The sequence below is a fragment of the Hippocampus zosterae genome, chromosome 21 (assembly GCF_025434085.1).
Source record: "Hippocampus zosterae strain Florida chromosome 21, ASM2543408v3, whole genome shotgun sequence".
Classification (NCBI taxonomy): domain Eukaryota; kingdom Metazoa; phylum Chordata; class Actinopteri; order Syngnathiformes; family Syngnathidae; genus Hippocampus; species Hippocampus zosterae.
This window is the reverse complement of record NC_067471.1, coordinates 8,736,939-8,756,293: the sequence shown is the minus strand read 5'-3', so window position 1 is coordinate 8,756,293 and position 19,355 is coordinate 8,736,939. Positions and strand designations below refer to the sequence as shown.

The window sequence follows — 19,355 nt, the reverse complement described above, 5'->3', positions numbered from 1 at the left end:
GCCCCGGAAGCAGCGGTTTGAGCGTGCCCGTGTTGTTTTGTTTACGTGCCACCAGCGGGCTACTCGAAAACACGCTGCTCACTGAATTTACGTTTTTGGAGGGGGGGGGGGGGGGGGGCGCGGGTTTTTTTTCACAACCCTGTTATTCGGTACCTATTGATCACCGAGTGTTTTGCTTTGACTGGATTGGAACTATTGTCCGCTACGTCGCGGAGCAGTCTTTTGTGTCAAATATGGGGCGTCTGTTCCAAATAGCTTCGTAACCTCTGCGGCCAAAACGCCTCCCGATCGACAGTTTACGTCCGTTGATTTCCGCTGCGGGTTATTTGTCCAGATTACAATGACGATGAAGCAGGACGGCGACGCCGCTAGTGTGCCTGCGTGCTTCATCTCAAACCACGAGGGGTTTCTTGGCAACATTAAAAAGTTCATCCGAGACTTTGTGGTGACGGAAATAGACGCCGATGGACGGCAGGTGACTACAGGAGCGGCCACGCACGCTCCTCGGTCCACGGACAAGAGCGGCGGGAGGCGGGATCGGAACCGCCAGGGTTCGGAGGAAGGCGATTTCGCAGCCGACTGCAGGTTCGATTTGACCGTATCGAGCCCCGACGGCTTAGACCTGAGCATGGTCTTGGGTCAGGGGGTGAGCGAACAGCTGGAGCAGTTTGTGGTGAGTCTCCGAGACGAGGCGGAGGAAGGTGAAGAGTCGGGCCGCAAGGAGCTCTCCCTCGGATCCTTCACCGACAAGTACCAGCGAGCCAACGTCCACCGGGCCGTCCGACACCGCTTCCCCTTCCTGATGACCGTCACCATCCAGCCCGAGATCAGGGTGAGGGAGGACCCGGACTACAGGGAGCTTTCCCAGCTGGTCACCGAGGAGGAGGCCGAAGACTTCTTCCGGTTCATGGACGCCAAAGTGCAGGACTCGTCCTACACGTTTCACCCCGACGACAACAAGGAGCACCGCACGGCCGTGCACCACTTCCTCAACCGCCGCTTTGGGAAGCTGGTGGAGACCAAGAGCTTCAACCAACAGGAGAGGACAGCCATCTCGGTGCGACTCCGGGAGCGCGGCAGACCCAAGAAGAGGAGCGCCGAGGAGCGCAGGGAGGAGGACGTCTACACGGGTGAGCCGACGCCGCAAAAACCCGTTTGCTCCGCTTCCTCACCGGGGGTCTTTCTTCCAGCGTTCACTCTGTGTAAGGAAAACCTGGAGACTCTGGAGGCCATCAGTTACATGGCGGCGACACTCGGCGTCCTGCCGTCAGACTTCACCTACGCCGGCATCAAGGACAAGCGAGCGCTCACCTACCAATCCATGGTGGTCAAGAAGGTCTCGCCTCAACGGTAACAACGCGGAGTAGAGTTCTCCCAGGGATGCTTCCGACACCCAACGCACTGACAAAAAAAAAAACAAACAAGCAAAAATCTTTTCACGCTAGGTTGATGGAAAAGCGCGGGGAGTTGGAGAAGCGAGGGATGCGTCTCTCACACATCCGCCCGGCGGCCGAGCCGCTGAAGCTGGGACGACTGCGGGGGAACCACTTTGACCTGGTGGTGCGCGATCTGAAGTCGCACGGCGGCGGCGAGGTGCACTCCGGCGCCGAGACGCGACGTCGCCTTGCCGGCCTGGTGGAGGAAGCGCTGCAGAATGTTCAGGTGGGAGCATTCGGACCGGAGTCGGAACGCTCCTATTTTTGCTCCTACCTTTGCTCCGCCTTCTTTGACTTGATCGCAGATGGGGTGGGGGGTGGTTTGCGGTTTTTTTTGTTTGCTTCAGGTCCGAGGTTTTGTCAACTACTACGGGCCGCAGAGGTTCGGAACGGGCCAAAGCGTTCGGTCCGACTTGGTGGGACTGGCTTTACTCAAAGAAGACATGGTGAGTATTGCTGCGGTTTGCTCCGAGTTCATTTTTTCACTTTTGAATCATACGCACAAATTTGTCTGACTCACTTGTCTGGAATTCCGGGCCATTTCGTAACTCGACGTACGTCGCCGTCTCGCGCTCAGGTGAACGCCGTCCGTTTGTTCTTCAGTCCCGAGGACGGCGATGATCCTCCCAGCCAAGCCAAGAGACACTTCCTCCAGACTGGTGCGTCAACGCCGCCTCACTCACTTCCTGCTAACGCTGCAGAAGAAAAAAAAAACAAAAACTCAAATCAGTGATTTGCTTCCTGGGAAATACTTTTAAATAGTGCGCTTTCTTTTTTTTTTTCCCTCCTCCCTCCAGATAACGCGAAGGAGTCCTTGGCATTAATGCCCGCTTCCAAAGCCAGGGAGCGGCTCATGCTCCGCGCCCTCAACCGCTACGGCACCGGCCCGGAGGGCTGCGCCAAAGCCTGGCTCAGCCTGCCGCACGGCATGAGAGTTTTCTATCCGCACGCCTACTGCAGCAGGTCAGCCGCCTGAGGGAAAAGCCTCTCACCCGGGGGGGGGGGTCTTCTATGACTCCCCATCTGCTTTTTTATAACGATTGCAGAGTTTGGAACGAGGCGGTGGCGCACAGGTTGGCGACACTGGGTCACCAGGTCCGAACGGGGGACCTGGTGTGGACGCAGCAAGAAGCGGAGCAAACGGACGACTGCGAGGCGGCTCGGGTAAAAATGGGCGACGCCCACGCCGACGAGAGGGGAACAGCCTCTGAACGCTGTTGCCTTTTCTCAGATCCACGTGGTGACGCAAGCAGAAGAGCGACGGGGAGCCTACGCCCTGGCTCAGGTATGGCGCCGAGGGAGCATTTTGCACGCCGGGATTTCAAACTCAAACGTCGAGTCGCGTCGTCAGGTGCTGCTGCCCATGCCGGGAAACACGGTCAGGTACCCCGAGAACGCCATGGGCGCCTGGTACCGGGAGAGGCTCGCCACGGACGGCCTGGACAACTGCCGCTTCCGAGTGGGCGGCCTCAAGCTGAACCTGCCGGGCTGCTACCGCCCCCTATTGGCCAACCTGTGCAACCTCAGCTACCGGCTCCAGACCTGCGAGGAAGGGGCGGGGGGAAACGGCGGCGGGAATAGCAAAGGACACTTCAAGGCGACGACGGGGGACGCCGAGCGCCATGAATCGCTCACGCTCACCTTGAACTTTGACCTGGACTCCTCATGCTACGCCACCATCTGCCTCCGAGAGATCATGAAGTGCGATCTCTAGATGTGTTTGCGCGCCGAACCCCCTCCGACTCGTCGGTGCGTCTCTTCCGGTTAGCGGTGTGCGTAGCTTGTCTTTGTATTTTGTGGGGTCGATGAGAAATAGACTGCAGACAGTAAAACATTCGTCAGTCCTGGATAAAGAAATAGACTTTAGGTTTTTTTTTTTGACAGCATATTTTTATCGGCTCGTTTGAGTCGCGCATGCTGCTGAGACGTTGGAAAATCGGGCGCGCGTAATTAAAAAAACACAAGTGAGGAGTTTGGGAATTTTTTTTTACAATAACTCAGTTAGTTTGAATTCGTTTTTTTTTTAAATTTGAGAACCCAAATTTTGGTTCAATTTCCGACTCCGAATGCACGTTGCCGCGCGCCTGTCGTCCTTCAAGTTTGCTGAATGGGAGGCCTCTCGCTCCGAATGATTTTTTAGCCGTACGACGAGCGCTTGCCCACTAGGTGGGGGCAACTGACTGGTGCTGCAAAAAAAGCTCCTCTCTGCGTTGCGCAACCTCCTTCCACTCCTCCATTTTCGAGCCGCTTTGCCGGTTAACTCCAAACTGACCCGTGCTACACGATCAAGCTCACACGCATGCCGATGGACACGTCGAGAGTCCGCCACGAACCGAATTTACGTTTCCATTCTTGCGCTTGTTTCTCAGAGAAGCGAAAAGAGCCTCCGACGCCAAGCTAAAAGGTCAACGAGCGCGGCCCCCTCAATCTTTCACCTTTATGAGACATTTAAAGAGGCGCGATGACTTCTAATGATGCGCGCGCCCCCGCGGAGCTCACTCCCGGGGGGGCCGCACTCCCATCGAAACTCGGCCTCCTCTTCCTGTGACTAATTTGTGGAATTTTGATGAGTTTGCAAAGTGCAAAAAAAAATAACCCCCCCCCCACCCACCTCTCTGATTGGATCCCTTGAGGCTATATTTAATTCCTGTTACTGGAAGATCTTTATGGATGTTGTCGGTTGTAACATGCCGGCCTGTCAGCTCGAAAGATAAACTGCCACATGAGATCATTGGCAGACTTTCATTTCAGGTGCGCTCGATACCAAAATATCACAAGAAAGAGGAGACGAGAGCTTCTCACACTTCCGACCTGGCTGCTGGAGACTAACAAAAAAAAACCCCAAAGAGCTTAATTTAGTTTTTTTCGGGGCTGGAGGAGTCAAACGAGAATCCGGGCAGATGAAATGTGTTAAATGCTCAGCTAAGTGCCGGCTCAATAGTTGGCTTGCCCCAGGTGGCTTGAAGGCGGGAAATAATTGCGCATCTCCAGCCTCCCCGCAATCTCATTACACCCTTTCACTCAAGATGGCTTCCAGATGTCTGGACTTTTCCTCAACTTGCAACTAACATAAAAAACATCCCGTTGGGGGGGAGGTTGGTGATGGACAACATCGAGGCCCAGTTCGGAGAATCCGTCTAATTTACGTACTTTTACATTCCCGATGACAAGCGGGGGGGTCATTGCGCTGACCTGCGGTCAATTAAAACCCCAACGAGGAGCGAGAAATCCAGCGAGCCGCAACGCGTCTTTCTGCATTCTCCCAAAACGCAAACTCCTGCGCTCAGAAAACGACGTCTGGCAAAGCCATTCCCCGTGCCGGGCCAACCGTGAATAAATATTGACCCACTTCCACGGCGACGCGCTCCACGCAGGAAGTTGAGGGTTATGAAAGACATTTACCACGCGTGCGCACGGATATTATCGTAGCGAAAGATACTTGGCGGGGAAAGAGGCGGCTTTTCCCTTCCCGAGCTGGGAGCAAAACACCTTTTTTCAATCCGTTTTTTTCATGCGAGCATTAACTTTACGGTTCCCCGAAAAGGAAGCGGGGAAAGTGAAAGGGAACTTCCTGGCTCAAATAAGAAAAGATGAGCGCCATTCCCGACGCCGTGTTAAAAGTATTCACTCGCGGTGGCGTCAGCGACGAGATTTTGCCGTGATTAGGACAGAAAAACTTTCAGGGGACTTGCGTCACACCAGATCGATTTCTGGAAGGAAAGCGGTTTGAGAAATCATGCGGGATCCTTGCTATCCGGCTTCAGGTCCAAGTACAAGCAATGATCAACGAACGGTCTTTGTTCTTAACTTTTGCACAATTTCGTGCGCAAGTACGCCGCGGCATGAGCATAAAAAGGTCATTCATGCTCGAAAGGCCTCCGGTGTTGCTGAATTAAAGCAAATCTGCAAGGAAGGAGCAAGACGACTTACCCGCACAGAAATGCTCGATTTCAGTTGTCGCTGCTTTGTCGTTGAAAGCGGGAAACCTGCAAAAAAAAAGAAAATCAGAATTTGAGAATCGGGCAAATACTTTTGTAAGTTTGCGGCTGCTGCTTCGGACGCTTCTCAAGTCTCTTATCGGCGTGTGAAAAAGTGGAGCGAGGCGTTCACATGATGTCACGATAAACCTGGAGGGAGACTACTTGGGAATTATTCGGCGAAAACCGTGCAAGGAATGCCTTTCGGTCAGCGGTGCACCACCAACCACAAACGGTATTTGGTTGACGCTGTGCAACGATTTGCCCTTCACTTGCAATGGGTAGCAACTAGCATCCAATTTTGCAACAAAAATTTTTTAACTGAATTTGGGCTATAGTAAAATACGAACATTGCCGTTTTTTTTTTGATTGAACAAATAAATGAATCAATAAATAGAAAATAATAATCAATGCTCAAGCGTGCTAGTGTTTAAAAAAAAAGTACAGATTACTTAGCGCCTCACATCCATCATGTGTCTTGAAGGTAAATCTGGTTTGGAGTCTGGACGGCAGTCATCTAATTGCCTTGTTGACGAAGGCTCAGCTGTGCGCGTGCGCCCGCGGACAGATCGGAATGAAAATGGGAAGCAGGCCCTTCTCTGAGCGGCAGCTGCGCCGAGGAGGGCCGCGGCGCCCCCGGGAGGAGGACGAGCTGTCCCCGCGGTGATTGATGGAACCGCTTCCTGTCCTGCGAGACTTCTCCAAGGAGCTCGGGGGGGGGGACTGTATGACCAACTTAGCGCCGTCCGGACGTACTGGGCCCATTAGATAAGACGGCAAATGGAGGCGTGTTATCAGAGACAATAACGTGGGTGTGCTGGATTTGATTACGCGCGGGGTGCCAGAGCATTAGCGTTAGCGCTGGCCTCTTAGCGTTTACATAATTACTTGGCAACCCTGAAAATGATTAGCGCTCATGGACTCAGAAAAAGAAGCCACGACGGCAAGTCAATTGGACTTAGAGGGTTTTTTAAATTCGTTTTTCTAGTACGTTTATGTCTAGCTAACGTCGTGTTAGCTAGCTGAAAAAATGGAGACGCCGTTTCAGTTAGTTTTAGTTTTCAGCTCGTCAGAGAGTTCCCCTAACGTTGTGTCGAGAAGCCGAACAAGTGGTTATTACAATAATACCGCATCAGATTTACAAGTGCAACGCTTGTTAACATTTTGGAAGCTTACAGTATCGGCCATTTTTTTTTTTTTTTACATTTTGCATTGTGCAGTACAGTAGTGACTCAAACGGGTGTCTCGGTTCATGTCAACATTGCAAAGCTTATTGAATAAAGCCAACCAAAGCGCTAGCGAGAAGGAATTGTAATCCATAACAGGTGGTGTACGAATGGGGGGGGGGGCACTACTGCCTTTGTGTAATCGCTGAAAAGAGATCCACTTTTTAAGTTTATCAGTTCAGTCAAACTTGAGTTTCAGCTGCGCTCGCGTACTCATTTGCGTGTTTTCAAAACGGGTTGAGCTACAAGGCGCCTTATTGGCTCCATGTTTCAGGGCTGCTTGCAAATGAGCTTCAAAAGAGGAATCTCTCGCCGCCTGCCATTGATATCCGACATTCGCCAGCGTTGATCTTTTCGCCAACTCAAAACCCGAAATTATCATTGACGGCCATTGCGAAAATATCTTTGACCAAAAAGAAAAAAAAAGGCTCTCGTGATGGAGTCCAAACAGACTTACACTGAATCTGCAACTCATCCGAGGCCTGTGCCTCGCGTGAGGCCCATCGCGGGTTCAGGACACGATGTCCTCATTTTCTCGTGGGCGAGCCGCCACCGAGCAGGCAGTTTCGTCATAAAACACCCCTGGAAGCACATCCACTGATTAAGCGCAGATCTGCTCGAAACAATGGAGGAGGAGGAGAAGACGAAGAAAAAAAAAAACAGACAGTTGCTAAACTAGCCCTGAAGTTTTGGCTTGCGAGCGGAGTCGAGGGGCTGCTTCGGATGCATGTTACTGATACGTAGCTGATTGAGTTGTGCAAGTCCTCAGGCGTGGAATTCATCTGGCTAGGCAAAAAAAACATGCAGCGCAACTGGGGGGGGCAAAAAAACTAAATCATTTCCATATTTCGTCAGATTCACGACAAAACGGTACCCTGACTCGCCATCGCCATTCTCAAAGCGGTGGTCCCTAGTCGCTGGGTGGCTGGTCATTAGTGTCACAGGCCATCACCTTCAGCCTGGATTAAATGTCCTGAATGAACCCGAGCAATGTCCCAGACTGGAGTCCGGGCGTTGGGATTTCATGAAATGCGCCGAAATTAGCGTGTGATAGCGCCTTAATGCCTTCGGGCTTAGATTTTGTTTTTCAATCCGGCCATGTGAACGACGCGGCCGGGCCAACGCAAACTGGATCGGGTTTACCGTCGCGTCGCTAATGGACTTGTTGAGTAATGTGAGAATTTGGTCCGGAGGAATACTGGCCAACTCCAAACGGGACGCACACATTTTTTATTCTAACCTCTAGACGACATTTTACCGAGTGACATCATATCAAAAAGTTTGACGTTCCGCCTCCTGTGCTCATCCCATGACCGACTCCCAAACGTCTTAGGTCAAACCTCGAAAGGCTTTGTTTCTCTGCAAATTCCGCAAGAAACAGACCCGAGTGATATAAATAGAGCAAAGTTGGGCCGAGCAAATTGCACGCACATCTATCGCAGACGCATTTCTTGAAACAGTCCATTTGGACTCGGCGGCGGCGGCTCTTCCAAAACAAAGCGTTATCTCGGGATCCAAGAAGCCTTTGGCTCAAAGCGCCCGCGCCTCAGACAAAATGCAGGTCGTTGCAAAGCCCGATATGCTTTATCTCCCATCTGACAAGTGACACCCGCTCTCCAAAAGACTTTGCGGTATCGGGATGGGGGGGGGGGGGGGGGTCGTGAGGGCGCCCCTCGGCCCCTATGCCGAAATTCCTCGCGTGACCACTGACCGCTTCATCCACCTCTGTCTCGATTTGACCTAGCGCTATACGCCCACTGCGCACGCTGACGTGAGCGCAGTGCGCTTTTGCTAGCTTGCGCCGCCTCTCCCTTTTCTTTTCTCGATTTGACGTAGCACTATATTTTGACTGCGCACGCTGACGTGAGCGCAGTCCGCTTTTGCTAGCTCGCGCCGCCTCTCCCTTTTCTTTTCTCAATTTGTGTCACTTAAGCCCAGAAATGAGTCTGGCAACCCGAGAAAACACATCAGGAGAGTCGCACGCTAATAGCAGCAATCTGGCCCCTCGGCTCCGGACAATTCGTAGCCAACAATTTTCCCCGGGAGGACGACGGAGGGTCGCTTCCACGCAAGGGGGTCAAAGATAAACACGGCGGGGGGTCACCGTTTGGGAGACTGCGAGCGGGTTCACGACGAGTTCAGGGGAAGCCAGGGATCATTTAGCAATTAGCTGTGCGGCGCGAGGCCCTCGCTACGCTTGCGTCGATTAGCGCAAAATGGCGGCGTGTTTGATCATTTCGTGCACTTCTGGTTGCTCGCTGTGAGCCTTGACAGAGACTTGGAATTCCGTCACGTCAGTTCTTGGCGAATGGCAAACAAGTGAACCGATTCGTCATCAAGCCCCGATTATTCATTACCCGGTTAAAGCGGTTGCGTAAATGAGCAACACGGTCAAAGCGGCACTCGGCGTTTCGACTTCGGCGGCCACATGCTGACACCTTGACTTAGTGCATCTTCCTCTATCGGTTAAAGGTTAAGGGCGAGGAGAAAAGCGCACTTCCTTTCGGTCTGACTGTCAGATGTTTTCTTCATTTCACGGCGCGATGCCAGATGGAAGCGGTTTGTTACGCGGCCTGACAAACAAATTCTCCGAGAAAAGATACCGGCTGGGGAATGAAGACAAGGGAGTGGGGATGCGGTCACTTTTTTTTTTGTGCAGCACAAATCTGCACTTTTGCCAAAACGGCGTTGGGGGGTCGGGGGGGGGGGGGGGTGCTGAAAAGGGCAGCAAAGTGTCCAGACGTGATGGTGAGCTTGTAGCGAGGCGCGGTGCAAAGGGCAAAGATGCCAGACGGGGGGTGAGACATGGGAGACAGTGAAGGGCTGCTCGGGGCCAGGGGGGGGGGCTGTGGGAAGTGGACGGGGAACAGAGCCTGGGACAGATTTACCCTTGGAAGGCAATCAATCTTTCCTCAAATTCAGACGACAGACTGCAGGGAAACGGGGGACAAACATGTGTATCGGAAAGCAAAAAAAGCGCAAAAAAGCGCATTGAGAGATCAACGTTTGAACGTCTTTCGGTCTTTCGGTTTCAAGCTTCTCCCTCCCTGACTGATTGTTCCAACTCGACTTTGAAGCCAATTAGGGATAATGGCCGCTTCTCAAAGGTGTGTGTTTGAACTCTCTCCTGCCACATATGGCTGCAATTTATGCCCTGAAAGCGGGGTGGGGAGGGCAGAGAGAATGTATCGGGGTTGGGCAAGAAGGGGGGGGGCACATGAGGGTGCATTTAGTTGTTGTCGTGCTTGCATGCATGCGAGCCTCCTTTTGGAAAAGTAACGACAGTCTGATGTGCAGATGGCGATACGACAGCCCCGCTTGGTGTCAAGCCTCAATGGCGTGCTGCGTCCCGCCTGGAAACGTCTCGAATCTCGTGACATTTATATTTTTTGCGACCGCCTTCACACAAGCTCATTTGTCTGATAAATGTAATCTGCTATTGGAGCTGGCTCGTGGCATGAGACGGGGGGGGTCGTCAACGATTTCCGGTGACTTTAAGTCAACTTAAGCGACTCGCACGTGACATGTTCTCACCTTGCTTTCTGCAGGCGCTCCGGTTTCCTCCGGCCGCGCGGTCGACAGGCGATACGTGCGTTTGGCGCCTCTCGCTCGGCTCCAGCTCATCCGTGAACTTTCTGGAAACAAGAGTCGTGATGCGAAAATGAACGCATGGATAAAAATCAACACAAAAACAGCTCACGTCGCGTTGACCGGAGCGTTGTTTTGGTTTTTTACTCCTCTATTTTTCAACACGCTCTCAAACTCTTCTCGCTATCCATCCCAAAAGGCGCCTCTCGCACCGTGAAATAAAAGTCACGCGATTGTCGTTCTCACACGAAGAACATCCCGCAAGACGTGTACGCCGACATTACGAAAGGCCTGCGAGAATTGCAGGGAAGAAAATTGGCAGTGGCTCACACGCTGTTCCGTCCAAAATGTTTAGAGCGCTAATCTGTTTTATCGCGGACTTCTTTCCGTCATACCGACAGGCGTGAGTCGGACAGAAAAAGAAAAAAAAAAATAAGACGGGCGGGGGGGAAGAAAATCCACGATATGATTTGTCATTTTGAGGAATGATTGTGGTGAAGATGACAGCAAATCTGCAGATGAGTGTGTCGCGATTTGTAAAACATTTACAGGGAGCTTGCCGTCATAAAATTCCCCACTTTTCTCCTAAAATGCCAAACTTTTTCGCGGAAACAGTGACAAAACGTTCGCATTTTTTCACCAAATTTGTCGCAGTGAACGCTTCACAGACAAGTCAAAGTGTGAAGTGAACAACTCCAGTCGTCGATACATACACCGCCTTTACTATGAAAAGCTATTTCAACTCAAAAGAGGTCCTGACCCCCCCCCATCCTCTCTCTGAGTGCGTCTGGATAAATGACGCTGCCGCCTTTCCCACAAGTGCCAAAAATGCATCTGAAAATGTTTTCTTTGCCAGCTCATAAATCTGACAGCCGCTGAGACAGGGGCTATTATTGCCGGGGTCTGATGCAAAGCGTGTAGCAGCGGCGGGACGGACCCGCTGTTATCATTTCGGTTATTGATGACTCCCCCCCTCCCCACCCCTTTTAATGAAAACGCTCTCCTCGCTCCTCGGCGCCCGAGATGAATTCTTGCTGATAAATGAGTATGGTGCGGGAAGGGGCGGGGGGGGGGACACCGCAAATTTTCAGGGTGCTGAGGAGCGTGGAGGGGGCCTCCAAAGCAAAAACCCCTCGGCTGGAGTGAGTGGACGTGGCTTCAGTCCAAGCGCTTTCCCCCCCCCTTTGAATCGGAGCGCCAGCTGCATTGCAAATTGTTGACTCATGCCTACAAGTGATGCTGGAGACGCATGCGCCGCCATTTGTGCCTCTTACCGGGGAGGGTGGGGGGGAGGCACGCAAGTGGATAACGCAACTCCAGAAGAAGAACATTTTCCAACAGAGCAGGAAGGACGTCCTTTATGCCTGTCAAAAAAAAAAAAAAAAATGTCCATTTATCATCCATTGAGAACAGACATGCCTTACGGTGCAATTCCCACCCCGAATAAAGGTAGTGTGAGTGTGTGTGTGTGTGTGCATACACACGCCTTCCCCAAAGCCTGATAATCCGCGTGTCAAGTGACCGTAAACTCGGGGGTGTGCGGTCGCCGGCGTGGCTGCTGCGTCTGCGGGTTGTGATGTGTGACATTCCTGCCATACCGCACCATCACGAACGCAGACCTGGCTGGGCAATAAGGGGAAAAAAAAAGAAGAAGAAAAAATTTAATCACCACGAATTTGACATTGAAATGGTAATAAATTCACATTATTATTTATTGATTTCAACACTTAGGATATATTGAACTATCAAGACCGTAATGTAATGTCAATAAAGCAATGTGTAGCTCATTGAGTTATGGCGCAAGATGCCCATTACCCATAATGCATCGGTTCGCTCTTCCTTCGTGCTCATTTTTTACAGCCGTGCAATTAAAAAAAAAGGTCCACTCACATTGAACTGTGTTTTAAATCAAGCCTATATTAAAAAAAAGTCAATGTGCACTATTGCTTTTTCCAACTCAAGATTTTTTATTTTTTTTTGGTAACTGGCCCTCATCGCTCTATTCCACGCTTCAATAAAAGTTGCACGCCAGCTTGGATTTTCAAGATCGAGAGAACTCCATCCTCCCTCTGAGCCTTTCCACACTTCATCATAATACGAGCAGCAGGCAAACGCATCCTAAGTAAACAACATCATGTCTTTTTCCCCCCCCCCCCCTCCGGGCAGATTTTCTGGAGGCGCACGACAGCCTCCGACAAGTAACCGTTAATGAACCACCCCCCCCCCCAAAAAAAAAGCATCACATTGGCAGTGCACGCAACACCTCCATAGTGTCAGCGGAAATCCAGTCATTCCCCGTTGACGCGTGGTCGACAAAACGGAGCCAGTATGTGGACAGTTCACAAGTTGTGTTGCAGGGGAGGGGGGAAACACAAAAAAACAAAAAATCATCGCACGGGTGGTGACACAGCAGATTTTTCGCAGCTTATCTGAGGCGCGGGTCCAACAAGTTAGCAGACTAGAGAATGGTTCTAATTGTCAATGCAAAACTATTCTATGTCTTTTTCCCCCTCCCTCTACCCCCCCACCCCCCACCCGTTGTGTATTTTGCGGTGCACATTCTCAGCCTGCTGCATCATGCTGAGCAGGCAGCCCAACGATCATGTCGTACGGATGAATCGGAAGGCACGGCGACCTTCTCATCCAAATGTGTTTGTCCTTAGCTTGCTCCGCTGGCGGGCCCGGCGGCATGTCGTCATCGCTTGAAAGCGCTTCAAGAGGCGGTGAGGTGTTATTGCAGATGATAAAGAATATATGCCTCGGAGTATTGTTACATTATCTGTCGAGCTGTGCTGCTGCTAGGGTAACAATACCGCGGCGCAGATGCTAACTGTGTGGCGGTGGCTTTTGCTAATGGCACATTAGCATAAAGCCAGCAGAGGCTATGTACGTGCCATTTGTTTTGTTTGGGGGCGGGTTCGATAGGAACCTGCAGTTTGAGAATTTGAAGCCTCTTTTTTGGTGAAGGATTTGAACTAATTGTGATTGGCCTGACGGTGGGGAGCGAGAACGGGTCAAATTAGCACGCTAACTTTAATCCGAGTCATTTGCGCGTGCGCGTCTGGCCGTCGCGTTTGTAATTATGCGCGACATTCTATCCCAGGGTAAAGAGAAACTATTGTCTAAGTCGGAGCTCCGGTCGGGTGTCAGCGTTGGGGGGGGGATCGCCGCGGTTTCCAAGTCGTGACGACGAGTCGGTGCGACGCAAACAGAGCCAGGGAAAGGAAAGCGGAGAGCGCGAGAAGCTGCGTGCGATTACCTCCAGTTTTTCACTGTGCGGCCTTCCTCGTCTTTCCTGTGATGTTGCGTAGCCCCGCCATTGGAATTTACAGTCCGATGGGCCTGCCTGCTAATAAAACACATGTGGACTTGTAGAGGAATTGGGGGGGATGGGGGAGGGGGGAGGGGGGTGAGAACAGCCTCTCTCTGTATGCGAGCACTAAGAGCACAAACACATACAAACATGGAAACACATCTAGTCCTGTGTACATATTGGCTTACATATACACTTGTTAGACTTGTGTACAGGCTCAGCGCGCATTCCTCCCCCTGCTTATTATTCTATCCCCACTCGTATACGCGATAAATTAGGTTAGAATGTGTCCAGATCTCCCCCCCCTCCCCCATCAACTAAAGTTTGCTAGAATGGATGATTCAGTTGGTTTTATCGTCGCTGCTCTCCACACATGCATGGGGAGGTGTGTGTGTGTGTGTGTGTGTGTGTGTGTAGATTTTTAAATCTACTTAAATACCACCCCCCCCATAACAAAATCTAAACACTAACCGATGAACTCAAATACTCCTGAATAGTTACCCAAATATTCTTAAATCGATTATACTTTCAAGTTAAATACAACTGAACTCTATGTAACAAATGCACTGGAGCGTCTTTGCTGCCGGAGACTCTGCAGAGTGAGTTGACTTGATTTGTTGGCACACTACCTGAGGGTCTTCGCACGACTGGTGGGGGGTACTTGTACCACCCCGAGAATCACCGGCGGTCGTTGAATGCGACACGTGGATCAAAATGGAGTCCGTGATGTGGTCCGAGTTTGGCAGACAAAACGGACAACTTCTCCATTGTTCCCCAAAGCGTCCCGCATCATCTGGTTGTACAGACAGACAAGTGGAGCTGAGGCGTAAGGGGGGGGGGGGGGGTGAGATTGGGGTCAAATCAAGGTTAAATCGTAGTCTGTACATTATTAGGACACGGGGAGATAATAAAAGGAATGTGGGGGGCAGGGGGGTATAGGCTGTCCCTACAAGGACTCAAAATGATGCATCTTGCCTCAATGCGTAAAGCAGACCCGGATTTTTTGGGGGAGGGAGGGGGGATTACAGTAATGAGCATGACAAGGAGTCTGTTTAAAAATTGTGAATAGGATGCCCGTATACCCGATGTGTCAGCAAATAGACGGGACCGAAACCGTTTTTGCCCGTATCTGGACTGCTTCCCGCAACTTCATCGTTAGTGTCCGTGACCCAGGCCGCGGGCCTCGCCCTCGTGCGTCACGCGCTGCCGCGGTGTCAATAATACGCAGCCTACATACATCATTGATCCGTTTCCATGGCGTCCGCGCAAAGGCGATGACCTGACGAGCTGCAGGCTTGCCGCCGGATAAAGCCGCCGTTCCCCTCGGCCTGCGCTTTGCATTCACAATAAAGCGGGACGAGGGCCCGCGGATGTCTCACTACCTGAAAAGGGGGTCACCGTTGCACACAATTTGTGCGACGAGGCACACTTTTCAGCGTCCAAGCCCAACAAACAAGCTTGTTGTTGACCCCTGGTGGGGAGGGGGGAGGAAACAGACGGCAACTAATCCTGCAGAATTTCGAGCATCCTGACATACAGTAGTCGGTCTTTGAACAAAAGCTTTCACTGTGTTTGCCGACAGCTTCGCCGAGGTGGGTCGGGGTATAGGAGGGGGGGGGCCTTCTCGCAGACCACCTTTTACCGATGTTTATTTTCAAGTGCCCTGCGATGATGGAAGAGACGAGTGTAAAAAGCGACTGTATGTACGCCGAGCTGCCGGGGCGGCACGGACGCACACTCGCGTCGCCGGAGCGAGCGATGTTCGTCGAGCCGGCCTGGTCGGGCCCTATTCTCGGCGGCATTGCATTTTCCGCATTTTGATGTTGGGGGGGGAAAAAAACGATTCTTTTGCTTTGAACAGCCCGAGCTTGACGTGAGCGATGGCGACGCGCATCCAAGCATCCCCCTCCCCCCGGGCAAGGACCCCTCGGCCTGCAATCAGGTTCCATTGTGAGGCAATGGGGTGTGAATAACCGGCCTGGGCGTTGTGCGGGACGATCCGATGTAAACAAAGACCCCGGGGGGGGGGGGGGGGGGGTGTGAGGGAGGGGGCACGAGGGACAAACTGCAGCTCTGCACACTTCAAGTTGGCACAGCACGGCAAAGACAAGAGCGGCCACGTTGGGCTCTTTTGCAATAGCGACTTGCCATTTGGAGTCATTCGAGCGGGGTGGGTGGGGTTGGGGGGGGCAAGGTCGTGAAACTGTCCAAGTCATCGTCTGTTTTCTTCCCCGGCTTCTGCCTAAAGCCAACGGTAGCGGGGCCAGCAAGTCGATGAATAGTGTCTTTATATTCAACGCCGATGGCTGTAACTTGGGGGGGAAAAAAAAAATGTCCCCCCGGCGGTGTCGTTTTAACTGAAAGTGAATGACCAAATTATTTATACATCAAAAAAGGAGGAGCCCCCCCACCGCACCCCCCAAGTTATAAACTAAATTTGGAAGGCCCCTAATGCGATTAGCAACGCTGGAAGGGGACTTTAAAAGCTGCAGATGTACGACGGCGACATCATTGGACATGACGCATGGCCGCCCGTCGATTGGGGTCTCCTCATCCATCAAGCTAACGGACGACCTGTTCCGTTTTCTTTTCAAGTTGCGCTTCAAATTCAATTTGCACACAGGCATCCCCCTGTTGTGTTTCGAGGTCATCCAAAAGAAATCACTCTTGGTTTTTCTTTTCCGGGCCCGCCTGCTCCGTCGCACAACGTTGTCATTGAGACTGATGCAAAAAAAAATAATTTTGGCTTCGCTCGCTAAGATGCATTTTCCATACGCGCATGTGACCTTGCGTCAAGTCTGATACGAAGGTCGCCCTGCGTCGCCCTCTTGGCTGTAGGCCCCCCCCCCAAATCCACAAATATTGTCCATCTACGGATACGACGGCTTGTCACTAGGGTGGCATTTTCCTCTTTGGAATGACTCGCGGTCTTTTAACAGCGCAACATTCACCAGCGAGTCGGCAAGAGTTGGTAACCGCGGCGACGGGACGATGCCAAAGCGGCACCCTGGTGAGGCCTTCGCGATGACTCACGGCTAACGGGAACATAGCGAGATGCCCTTCATCCCGGCCGGCCACTCGTGTCTGACGCGAAACTTCAGGCGGGTAGAGGTTTAAAGATTAGACGGAAGCACATACACTAGCGGTTGAGTATTAACTTTAAGAGTGAGGTCGTCGCTCGAAGATGGACAGCTGGGAAAAGGGGAGGGGCTACGACGAGTGCTCGGTTCACACTCGGCGGGTCATTCAAAATAAAAAACCGAGACCAGGTTCTACCCCCGAATTCCAACCGCACCAGCTTGACGGAAATACGAGACGCGTGGCTTAAGTTACGAGACCGTCATGCGCACCGGCAAATTAAAGTGCTCCCGCGTTTGGGATTTCACCGTCTTACGGTGCAGCCCCGAGGGTGAAACTCCCCTACACACGCGCACACGCACACACACACACAGGCGAGTTTTCCACTGCAGATGGCAATGTAATTGCTTCATGCTACAGTTTGTTTTTTTTTTTTTTTAAAAAGAGATTCAGTGGCGTTGACATCCAACTTAAGCGGAGTACCAACTGTGTTTGTGCTTCATATCCACAATGATGGGAAATAAAGTACAAATACTTCATGGCTGTACACAAGTCAATTTTTCAAGTATCGTCACTTTGCGTGGGGATTAATTTTTTATTTTTTTTAACTTTCACTAACCACATTGGAAAAGCTGACATCCAGATTGGTTAAATGGACGGCAGAACATTCTGGCGAGTAGTGCAACGGCAAAGAAAGTTCAGATGTTCAGGTAGGCCTTCCCTGGCATGGCAGAGGCAATTCGAAAGAGTTGTCCACGATTGATACTACAAGTTTCTTTTTAACGGCGCCGGGACGACGACGCAACACCAGCCTTGCCTTTTATGGTCAACATTTCCCCGAGTCCGCTTAGAGCGGCTGGCAAAGTGCTCAGGTATGCCAACGATTGGGGGGGGGGGGGGGGGGCTTAGGTACTGGAGGGAGGTTCACCGGATGCGATGTGTGTCCTCCGCCCTCATTAGACTGTTTGGGACTTGTCACCAGGAGTGCGTGCGTCCCCTCGGCGAGGAAATGCCATGTCTACTTGACGGGATTAACGTTTAACTCGCTCTGTGTCTCTCACACACACACACACACACACACACAGAGGCGTCAGGAAGCTGTGTTCACATGTGCCTCCCGGGGGGGGGGGGGGGGGGGGTGGAACACCGACTGTTGATTTACCTCATTCAACAATTACCTCTCAGAGGTGGCAAGAATTCCAAAAATGAGGAAGGGCTCCGCCGCACTCCATTCGCCCGGCGCTTTTCCCACTGCAAAAAAAAATACCCGAATTAGTTGAATTAGTCGGCTAAGCTTCTCTCGTGTCGGGGCGGCATCTGACCCTTGGAGGTGCGCTTGTCACTCCGCGTTACGCGTTTCTCTGCGGAGCGACTCGTGTTGAGCACGGACGGGGAACGGAGGCGCTGCCGTCCGTTGGCTCAAATTTTCGCTTTCCGTCGCACTTGACTGCAAAGGACAGGAATTTTTTTTCTGACTTGAATAAGTAGATTTCCAGACAAAGCTTCAAGTAAAAAATGCTATGAAAATTTGTTACCCCCCCGCTAACCTCCGAAAAAGGATCATATAAAAGCCCAATGTAATTTAATATCTTAAGCAAGGGATGGGCGAGTATGGGAACATGGTATCGAGTAGTGTTGGGGGCAGCCGATACCAGCCACCGATACTATACAGAGTAAATCCTTCGGCGGTTTAACGAATGGGTAAATTATCTGCATCGGAAAGAATGATCTTCAAAAATGGTTCTCATTTCTCAAGACAGTGTATTTCCACACAAAAAAAATCCTTATTATTTATTTTCCTGGGTTTGAAGCCATTAGCCGGCGAGGTTAGCTTTGTGGCTAAGCAACATTAGCCTGCTAAAACACTTGACTTGGAACACCGGACGTACGCTTTGCGCAACCAAATCTGTCACCATGTCTGACGACAGCCCCGCGATAACAGGGTGCCACCCCAATGCAGACCCCCCCCCCCCCCAACTTCCTTTTACTTGCACTCCTCTGCTCCCTGTGGCTAGCCCGGTGATGACATGGGAAGTAGACATGACGAGTGACGGCAAGTAAGCAGGGGGTGGATCGCAGCACTTTTTCCACGTTTCCAAACGCTCCTTTGACAAAGAAAGGTCGACTGTTGAAGTCTGCGCTTAGTCAGGGGATGATTCCGATGCTATTAGCGCGCGCACGCTTATCTGCCGGACCCACGTGATCCCTACAGTATGATTGACAAGTTCTCCCGGGGGCCACGTCTGGAGCCACTTACTTGGTTCTCACCGAAGGGGTGAGGGAGTTTGAAGCCGGGTTATTGGGGGTCACGGGGAAAGAAAGAGGCGGAGAGCCGAGCCCGAGGGGGGTCAAGGCCAGAAACGGAAACTAATGTCTTCCTATAAAAGGCGCGCTAACTGATTTAGCAGCTAGCAAAACGTAAGGGCGCTGGCAAAAAATGCAAAAGTGTTCAATTTTGGGTCTTACTGGTTAAAAAAATAAGAATAAAAATAAATTCTAGCAAACAAGCCTGTCGTGCTCTTTGTTGACTTTGTGCTCTGCTCTTTAATAGCGACCCGTGTGACCTTTCAGACTCCAAAAGACACGACGCTACATTTATCTTTGTTGACAAAATAAAGAGCTTGCAAATGTTTCATGTACAGAGGCCAATATTGTCAAAACAAGAGCGCCTCCGTTATGATGGTCTTGTTTAAAAAAAGAAAACAATTCAATGTAAATGTGGACTCGCATTTTTTGA

At 51.5% G+C, this 19,355-nt stretch overlaps 2 protein-coding genes and 1 long non-coding RNA gene across 15 annotated transcripts in view; 1 reads left to right on the top strand and 2 right to left on the bottom strand.

Annotated features, from left to right (window-relative positions):
- The first annotated feature begins 29 nt into the window (after positions 1-29).
- Positions 30-3,404, top strand: pus7l (pseudouridine synthase 7 like). 3 transcript variants are annotated; one of them, XM_052055331.1, is made up of 9 exons: positions 32-1,130; positions 1,191-1,350; positions 1,446-1,662; positions 1,784-1,882; positions 2,014-2,095; positions 2,234-2,399; positions 2,483-2,600; positions 2,641-2,721; positions 2,788-3,404. In XM_052055331.1, exons 1-9 carry the CDS (start codon positions 341-343, stop codon positions 3,148-3,150), a joined length of 2,076 nt encoding a protein of 691 aa, XP_051911291.1. In that variant the 5' UTR covers positions 32-340; the 3' UTR covers positions 3,151-3,404. The 3 variants fall into 3 exon arrangements, with proteins under 3 accessions (XP_051911288.1, XP_051911291.1, XP_051911289.1); XM_052055329.1 differs by having other exon boundaries at positions 33-1,130; positions 2,668-2,721; XM_052055328.1 differs by having other exon boundaries at positions 30-1,350; positions 2,668-2,721.
- LOC127593730 (uncharacterized) lies at positions 3,078-10,662 on the bottom strand. The gene is made up of 4 exons (XR_007960479.1): positions 10,174-10,662; positions 7,097-7,221; positions 5,367-5,422; positions 3,078-3,221 (listed from the first exon to the last, which is right to left on the bottom strand). It is a non-coding gene; the product is annotated as an uncharacterized LOC127593730 (long non-coding RNA).
- Positions 10,663-11,501: 839 nt separating this feature from the next.
- The window catches only part of pphln1 (periphilin 1), a 33,213-nt gene continuing 25,359 nt past the window's right edge, over positions 11,502-19,355 (bottom strand). The window contains exons 10-12 of one of the 11 annotated variants that reach the window (XR_007960577.1): positions 17,797-17,869; positions 11,710-11,846; positions 11,502-11,591 (exon numbers count right to left, since the gene is read on the bottom strand). Coding sequence is in view for 8 of the 11 variants with exons in the window: in XM_052055960.1 (XP_051911920.1) it covers positions 14,074-14,333; positions 17,797-17,869 (333 nt within the window). In the remaining 3 variants the exon portion in view is untranslated. Of the gene's footprint in view, positions 11,592-11,687; positions 11,851-13,486; positions 13,596-13,864; positions 14,360-17,796; positions 17,870-17,940; positions 18,066-19,355 lie in introns of those variants that run through there. The other 10 variants (XM_052055964.1, XM_052055966.1, XR_007960575.1 and 7 more) reach the window with 10 other exon arrangements.

Coding starts and splice junctions, on each gene's coding strand:
- pus7l (XM_052055328.1), top strand. CDS start 341: ATGACGATGAAGCAGGACGGCGACGCCGCTAGTGTGCCTGCGTGCTTC. Junction 1,663..1,783: donor AAGCGCTGCAGAATGTTCAG/GTGGGAGCATTC, acceptor TGTTTGCTTCAG/GTCCGAGGTTTTGTCAACTA. Junction 2,400..2,482: donor CCGCACGCCTACTGCAGCAG/GTCAGCCGCCTG, acceptor TAACGATTGCAG/AGTTTGGAACGAGGCGGTGG.